Source organism: Lucilia sericata, unplaced genomic scaffold (assembly GCF_015586225.1).
Source record: "Lucilia sericata isolate MDLA Ls3-8-SP2 unplaced genomic scaffold, ASM1558622v1 Contig005065F_arrow, whole genome shotgun sequence".
Taxonomy (NCBI): Eukaryota; Metazoa; Arthropoda; class Insecta; order Diptera; family Calliphoridae; genus Lucilia; species Lucilia sericata.
The window spans coordinates 11,895-21,206 of record NW_023997431.1 but is presented as its reverse complement, the minus strand read 5'-3'; the positions used below and the strand labels follow the sequence as shown (position 1 = coordinate 21,206).

At 32.1% G+C, this 9,312-nt stretch overlaps 1 protein-coding gene across 1 annotated transcript; it reads right to left on the bottom strand.

The window, feature by feature from the left end:
- Window positions 1-667: 667 nt before the first annotated feature.
- LOC119615362 (regulator of hypoxia-inducible factor 1-like) lies at window positions 668-7,290 on the bottom strand. Its single transcript, XM_037971424.1, has 12 exons — window positions 7,113-7,290; window positions 4,802-5,088; window positions 4,554-4,734; window positions 4,352-4,498; window positions 3,863-4,235; window positions 3,520-3,685; window positions 1,987-2,066; window positions 1,673-1,786; window positions 1,267-1,613; window positions 1,057-1,199; window positions 888-996; window positions 668-795 (listed from the first exon to the last, which is right to left on the bottom strand). Exons 1-12 carry the CDS (start codon window positions 7,195-7,197, stop codon window positions 767-769), a joined length of 2,061 nt encoding a protein of 686 aa, XP_037827352.1. The 5' UTR covers window positions 7,198-7,290; the 3' UTR covers window positions 668-766.
- Window positions 7,291-9,312: the final 2,022 nt, after the last annotated feature.

Below are 9,312 nucleotides of genomic sequence, written 5' to 3'. Positions count from 1 at the left end.
GGGTTATAAATCTACAATTCAATATTTTTAACTAAAGGAAACAGTGGGGTAGTAGAAAATATAATCAGGCTGTTATTTCTAATCGTTTAGTTCGTTTTAATTGAAATTTCAGCGAAGTAAAGGGGAAGTGTTTTAAAGTGTAATATTCGAATTTAGACCTAAAAGACCCAATTGGGACGGTGCCAGATGACTCGAAATAGAATATCTTGGCTATGTAAAATATAGTATCGTCTATAGTTCGTCCAAAGTCTGGACTATAGTGATCACTATAGTGTGGACTATAGTTTCGACAACAGTCTGGACTATAGTTTCGACAATAGTGTCGTCTTCAGTCTGGTCTATCAACTGTACTATAGTCTGTTTTATAGACTATATTCTGGACTACAGTGTGATCAGTAGACTATCTACAGTCTGATATATAGTCTCGACTGTAGTCTGGTTTATTGGGCTATAGTCTGAACTATACTCTTGATTATAGTCTCTTATATTTGTAGTCTTCAGACATGACTATATTTCCGTCAATAATATGGTATATATTTAATATAAATTCTTTTCCGTATGTAGTACACCAGATAAGCGAATTATTTATAACACAAAAATCACAACAACTGAGGACCTTTCCTTTGAAAATATAATTTAAACTTTTTTATTATTAAACTAATAAAACTATGTACATTTCAATATTTTATTGTATCTCTCTTAAAAATAAAAACCAAGAAATATTTAACAAAAACAAATGCCTTAAAAATATAATACAAATTCTTTCTTAGGACTTCTTAACCGATTTGTCGCTACCTGTTAAATAAAATGCAATTAGAAATACAGATAATATGTAACACATTAAACTATTAGGATTACAAAACCCATATCTATGTATTTATACTCACTTTTCGATTGTAATACTTGTACACTTTGAGCTATGGGATACTCTACAAATAAAGCTATTATGAACGCCACAGCATTTGAGAAACAATATAATATAACAAATTGTGTAAACTATAGAGGAATAATATTTTTTAAACAGATATTTAAGAACATATATCATTTAAAACTTACAAAATACAAGTTATCAACATAATAGGGTTGACGTTGATAACCATTTATCAGATATACAATGGTCATGTGCCAAATATATACTTGAAATGATAATCTGGCTAAAATCCGGAATATGGGAAGACAACAAAATTCATAAGCGATCCCTGAAATTATATTTTGTATAATAAATAGCTTTATCTCCCATCATTTCAAACCAAATACGCGACTTACAACCACAATTACAGCTCATCATTACCAAAGGTAAACCACACACAAACATAATCCACAAAATACGATGCAGCCCGGCATATAATGCTGACCATATAGATGGCGTCGCTCTTACCTCTAATATGGGACCTAACCAAAATAATAAAAATGCCACAATAGCCACAAAATGGGTAGCAACTGTATATATAGGTTTTTCACGTATAGTTTTACGTATCTCTTCAGTGCGTGTATATTTTAAATAAATTTCGGCACATATTATGCCAAACAAATAACCGAATAAATTCGTATAGAAAGGGGTATAAATATTAAAATATACATCGATATCTTTAAAAAAAGAATAGCGATAGGATCTGCGACAATAAATTAAATATTAAAATTTGTTTTTAGTTTTCATTTCGTAAGAACTTACTCTGGTTTTATTATAAAACAGGGTTTTAACTTTAGCAAATAGCTAATGGAGAAGGGTATCACAAATGACAAAATTGCCAATGTCGAAAATATATGCTTTTTTATTTTTGGATATCTGAAACAGAGATAGATATATATTATTTATTTCAGATATTAGCATAAATCACTCTTCATCATGAACTTTGGAAGTCATAAAATCGAACGTTTTAATATTATTCTAAATTTGAAATATTTGTAAAATTTTAAAATTTTTATAAAAAAAATCGGAAAAAAAAGAATGATCAATATCAATTAACTAGTTATTTCAGTACTTACTTGGCTACAATCATAATAATAAATAAATATAAGGCAAATAACTGCCAATCAGCGGCTATATACCAAGTATGATGACTAGCCTGGAAATTGTTAAATAAAATAAATAAATTGTTATTGTTATTATTCGAGATGTAGTCTGGAATATAGTCTAGACTTAAGTCTATAATATAGACTGTAGTGTAGTCTATAGTTTGAACTTTAGTCTCATCTATATTCAGAACTGTATTTATTGTCTATAGTCTGGAGAATAGTATAACCTATAGTCTCGACTATGGTATCGTCTATAGTCTTGAGTATAGTTTCGCCTATAGTCAGGAGTATAGTCTCATCTATAATGTGTATTACAGTCTCGACATTAGTTTGAATTATAGTCTCGTCTGAAATATAGTCTTGTCTATAGTCAGGACTATAGTCTTGTCTATAGTCTGGATTATAGTATCGTCTATAATGTGTACTACAGTCTCGACATTAGTTTGTATTATAGTCTCGTCTGAAATATAGTCATGTCTATAGTCAGGACTATAGTCTTGTCTATAGTCTGGATTATAGTCTCGCCTATAGTCGACAATATTGGCTTGTTTATAATTACCTCGTCTATAGTCTGTACTATAAACTCGTCTAAATCTATATCGTCTAATCTGGATTATAGTCTTGACTATTATTAGAACTATAATCTGCACTATAGCCTCATGTATAGTTTGGTTTATAGTATTGTCTATAGTCAGGACGATAGTCTCGCCTATAGTTTGGATTATAGTTTCGTCTATAGTCTGGACTATAGTCTCGTCTATAATCTCGAGAATAGTCTCGTCTGTAGTCTCGACTATATTCAGGACTATGATATCTTCTACAATCGTCTATAGTCTAGACTATAGTCTCATTTATAGTCTGAAATATAGTCTCATCAATAATCTGGACTGTAGTCTTGTCTATAGTCCGGACTATAGCACGTCATTATTCGCGCGTTTAGTCTTATCTACTATGGTTCCGTCCATAGCCTGGATAACAGTCTCGTCTATTTTATGGACCAAAGTCTCATCTATAGTCTGGACTATAGACTCCTTTATAAACTCATTAATAGTCTCATCTATAGTCTGGACTATAGTATTGTCTATAATCTGGACTATAGTCTCATCTACAGTCGGGACTATAGACTTCTTTATAATCTGGAATATAGTATGGTCTATAGTCTGGACCATAGGCTCATCTATAGTCTGGCCTCTAGTATCGTCTACAGTCGGGACTATAATCTCATCTATAATTAGGACTATAGACTCGTTTATAACCTGGACTATAGATTAGTCTATAGTCCGGACCATAGATTCGCCTGTAGTCCGGCCAATAGTGGGAACTATACTCTCGTTTTTATTCTATACTACACCTTTGTCTATTGTTTGGTCTAGAATCTGGACTATAGTCTCATATTAAGTATGCACTATAGTATCGTCTATAGATCAAACTATAATCTTTAGTCTGGACTATAGCCTCATCTATAGTGTAAACTATAGTTTCGTCTTAAATTTGTACACTTACACTTTCTTTATGCGAGAAATTATTAATCATTAATAAATTTCTCCAGCCTCTTTCGCGGCTAAAAACACGAACTGGTTCTGTAATATGACGCCAAAAGGGACCATTTTGTAGACGGGTGAGAATAGTGGCATTGACTAGTACAAGTAAGCCCACTGAAGGTAAAAATCTGTACAAAATAAAAGAAAAATTAAATTAAAATTACTAACTATTTATGGAAAGAGAAAAATTTTAAAACAAAATTTGTCGTTTTTGAAATGATTCCGAAATTTTTCTGGCGTCATGAAAGTCATAATTAAAACTGATGTTTTTATCTAATTGCTAGAATTTAAGAATTAAAGATTACCTTATAAAACGAAATACCATAAATTGTACATAGATAAAGAAAAACTTCTTCCAACTTGTCTGCGGACTGACATAACGTCCTTGCTGGAATTTAATAAACAACAACAAGCCACTCATAACAAAATATGTTTCGATGATCATGGTCGTATTTAAAACCCACAAATTATTCTCATCTTTGGAACTCTTCTCGAAATATTGTGGATTTGCTATGTGTTGATATTCACAGAAAAATGTATGACCAAAAAGGGCAAACATCATACAGATCGAACGATAACCATCTAGAAATTGAAAATCTTTACCAACATCACTGAAATAAGGTTGAACTAGACGATAGTAATTGCGACACACTGAAAATGATGTTAATAATCTAGAAACTTTTGAAATGAAATTAATAGAAGTGTAATTAGTTTTTAATTGTTATAATACTATACATGTAAACATTATAAAATATTTAATTGAATATAATCAAATTAATAAATTTTTTAATTACCTTTTTGTTGGGGATTAATTTTATAGAAATCATTAGTTTGATTTTCTTCCGGTTGCTGCAATTTCAGACAAAAGTCATATAGAGTTGATAGAATATTTAGTATAATAATAACACCCAGTATTTTATATAATAAACTTTCTAAGGGATCTGGAATATCGTAAATAATAATTTTGAATCCCAATAGGTTATAACTTTTCCTCACCCTTAGTTTCTTCTTGGTTAACATCCTTAGGTCCTTCACAATATTCTATATAGGTTCTTAAATTTAGATCATATTTCTGTTGAAATTCATGATTCAAACAATTGTGTATTAAATCATGATATTCCTTACGAAATTGCTCATCTAAGGGCCTTTTATGTACGTGACCGAAATAATCCGTTATCTGTTTATTAATTGAAATATTCTTTTTATAAAAATCTAAAAATATTTTAAAAATCTTTTGTTCTGACCTCATTTTTAATTAAATCATCTTCATTTAATTTATAAATTTCCTTAGTTTTGGCAAACTTTAAACATCGTTCCATACAAACACCAAAAAATAGATGATCACGTCTATAGCGAAATGGATATTCACCATAATGTTGCATCATTTCTTGCCACATATCTGAAGAGTTATTTGGTTTGATTTCAGCATAGACCATACAATAGGTGGGCGGAGTATTGTGGTATTTTTGCTCCAGACATGAATCATAATCATCGAATTTGTATAAAGGTGGGAAATCGTGAATGGAGTAAACTAATGAAGAAATGAAAAAAAGTTAAAAATTAGTAAAAAGACTCGTCCGGACTATAGCCCCGTCTATAGTCTGGACTATAGCCTTATCTATAGTTAGGACTATAGCCTTGTCTATAGTCAGGACTATAGCCTTGTCTATAGTCAGGACTATAGCCTAGCCTATAGTCAGGACTATAGCCTTGCTTATAGTCACGACTATAGCCTTGCCTACAGTCTGAACTATATTCTCGTCTATTATCTGGACTATAGTCTCGTCCATAGTCTGAACTATAGTCTCGTCTATAGTCTGGACTATAGTCTGGACTATAGTCTCGTCTATAGTCTGGACTACAGTCTCGTCTATAGTCTGGACTATAGGCTCTTCTATAGTCTGGACTTTAGGCTCGTCTATAGTCTGGACTATAGTCTCGTCTATAGTCTGAACTATAGTCTCATCTATAGTCTCGACTATAGTCTCGTCTATAGTCTGGACTATAGTCTCGTCTATAGTCTGAACTATAGTCTCATCTATAGTCTCGACTATAGTCTGGACTATAGTCTCGTCGATAGTCTGGATTATAGTCTAGTCTATAGTCTGGACTAGAGTCTAGTCTCTAGTCTAGACTATAGTCTCATCTATAGTCTGGACTATAGTCTCGTCTACAGTCTATAGTCTGGACTATAGTCTATAGTCTGGACTATAGTCTCGTCTATAGTCTGGACTATAGTCTCGTCTATAGTCTGGACTATAGTCTCGTCTATAGTCTGGACTATAGTCTCGTCTATAGTCTGGACTATAGTCTCGTCTATAGTCTGGACTATAGTCTCGTCTATAGTCTGGACTATAGGCTCTTCTATAGTCTGGACTTTAGGCTCGTCTATAGTCTGGACTATAGTCTCGTCTATAGTCTGAACTATAGTCTCATCTATAGTCTCGACTATAGTCTCGTCTATAGTCTGGACTATAGTCTCGTCTATAGTCTGAACTATAGTCTCATCTATAGTCTCGACTATAGTCTGGACTATAGTCTCGTCGATAGTCTGGATTATAGTCTAGTCTATAGTCTGGACTAGAGTCTAGTCTCTAGTCTAGACTATAGTCTCATCTATAGTCTGGACTATAGTCTCGTCTACAGTCTATAGTCTGGACTATAGTCTATAGTCTGGACTATAGTCTCGTCTATAGTCTGGACTATAGTCTCGTCTATAGTCTGGACTATAGTCTCGTCTATAGTCTGGACTATAGTCTCGTCTATAGTCTGGACTATAGTCTCGTCTATAGTCTGAACTATAGTCTCATCTATAGTCTCGACTATAGTCTCGTCTATAGTCTGGACTATAGTCTCGTCTACAGTCTGAACTATAGTCTCATCTATAGTCTCGACTATAGTCTGGACTATAGTCTCGTCGATAGTCTGGATTATAGTCTAGTCTATAGTCTGGACTAGAGTCTAGTCTCTAGTCTGGACTATAGTCTCATCTATAGTCTGGACTATAGCCTCGTCTACAGTCTCGTCTATAGGCTGATTTCTAATCTGGACTTTAGTCTCGTCTACAGTTTCCCCCATAGGCTCCTCTATAGTCGTCTATAGTGTATTGTACACACTTCGCTTAAAGTTCGGACTATTGTTAGAAATGTATTAATTCAGAAATAATTCGGTATCTTGTAGGAGCTGAGTTGTTTTTAAGTTTATTTAGTATTATTTGTCTTCAAAGGTTTTCACTGGGTGGTCCGAAAAGTATTGTTTACGACGTTGTTTACGGGTGTGTTAGCAAGATATTCATTAACCACACAACAGTCCTCGAACATCGTAAGGTGAAAGTCCACACTTTTCTGTAATAACTTTTAAAGACCTTTAGATTAACTCCATAAAATTTCCCAACTTAGTATCGTTTATATATTCTATTATTTTGTAGCACAGTGTAATTATTTTCCATATTTAGCGGAAATATAATATTACATTTATAAGCAAACATTTAAATAATATATCCGGTTTATTATAATTCTTATTAATGCTGTAAATTCAATCATAAATTATACTAACATTTCTGTTGACCACAAACACTAGCTGTTATCGAAATTAATATCAGTAACGAATTTACTAAAGGAACACTAACCGAATACTTCATTTTTTACAAGGAAATTTATGTGCGAATAGTTTTTTTTTGTTTAAATATCCTTATAGTTCTTCCGGATAAACCGTTGCGTACGAGTTTTAAATCGTTACTGAATCTAAATATCTTAACTATATTTAACTTAACATTGGATTTTAGTTTGTGCTATTAAGGAAAAAAACTTTAATGTAAATACTTACATATGCACATATGAATATAAACGTTTAATTGTTTTAAAGAACAAGTAGAATAAATACTTGTTTATTGTTTAAATAACATTTTTTTTTTATTATTTATTAAAACTATAGGGATAACTAACTATTTAACAATTATCAATAGTTGTCGAAGCATATTAGACATTAGTTACGAATGTCTTATGTATTTCTGTTACAATTACATATTTGAAAAATAAAATTTATTGACTTTAAGGTCAATATATAAGTCACAATTATTTCTATTCCTAAGTTTGTTTATATCCGCTTTAAATTGAGTGTTAAGTAATCTTAAATGTTATGCAAATTTATTAAAAATAATTGTATAATGATGAAAAAACAACGAAAAACAATAACAAATTTTATAACAATAATTATGAAGTTATCTTTTAATGATGTTCAGCTTTTGTTGACATAGTCTATATTCACACTGTAGTCTAGTCTATAGTCTAGTTATAGTCTAGTCTAGTCTAGTCTATAGGTCTAGTCTATAGTCTAGTCTATAGTCTAGTCTATAGTCTAGTCTATAGTCTAGTCTATAGTCTAGTCTATAGTCTAGTCTATAGTCTAGTCTATAGTCTAGTCTATAGTCTAGCTATAGTCTAGTCTATAGTCTAGTCTATAGTCTAGTCTATAGTCTAGTCTATAGTCTAGTCTATAGTCTAGTCTATAGTCTAGTCTATAGTCTAGTCTATAGTCTAGTCTATAGTCTATATAGTCTAGTCTATAGTCTAGTCTATAGTCTAGTCTATAGTCTAGTCTATAGTCTAGTCTATAGTCTAGTCTATAGTCTAGTCTATAGTCTAGTCTATAGTCTAGTCTATAGTCTAGTCTATAGTCTAGTCTAGTCTAGTCTATAGTCTAGTCTATAGTCTAGTCTATAGTCTAGTCTATAGTCTATAGTCTAGTCTAGTCTATAGTCTAGTCTATAGTCTAGTCTATAGTCTAGTCTATAGTCTAGTCTATAGTCTAGTCTATAGTCTAGTCTATAGTCTAGTCTATAGTCTAGTCTATAGTTTAGTCCATAGTCTAGTCTATAGTCTATAGTCTAGTCTATAGTCTAGTCTATAGTCTAGTCTATAGTCTAGTCTATAGTCTAGTCTATAGTCTAGTCTATAGTCTAGTCTAGTCTAGTCTATAGTCTAGTCTATAGTCTAGTCTATAGTCTAGTCTATAGTCTAGTCTATAGTCTAGTCTATAGTCTAGTCTATAGTCTAGTCTATAGTCTAGTCTATAGTCTAGTCTATAGTCTAGTCTATAGTCTAGTCTATAGTCTAGTCTATAGTCTAGTCTATAGTCTAGTCTATAGTCTAGTCTATAGTCTAGTCTATAGTCTAGTCTATAGTCTAGTCTATAGTCTAGTCTATAGTCTAGTCTATAGTCTAGTCTATAGTCTAGTCTATAGTCTAGTCTATAGTCTAGTCTATAGTCTAGTCTAGTAGTCTATAGTCTAGTCTATAGTCTAGTCTATAGTCTAGTCTATAGTCTAGTCTATAGTCTAGTCTATAGTCTAGTCTATAGTCTAGTCTATAGTCTAGTCTATAGTCTAGTCTATAGTCTAGTCTATAGTCTAGTCTATAGTCTAGTCTATAGTCTAGTCTATAGTCTAGTCTATAGTCTAGTCTATAGTCTAGTCTATAGTCTAGTCTATAGTCTAGTCTATAGTCTAGTCTATAGTCTAGTCTATAGTCTAGTCTATAGTCTAGTCTATAGTCTAGTCTATAGTCTAGTCTATAGTCTAGTCTATAGTCTAGTCTATAGTCTAGTCTATAGTCTAGTCTAGTCTAGTCTATAGTCTAGTCTATATTCTAGTCTATAGTCTAGTCTATAGTCTAGTCTATAGTCTAGTCTATAGTCTAGTCTATAGTCCTAGTCTATAGTCTAGTCTATAGTCTAGTCTATAGTCTAGTCTTAGTCT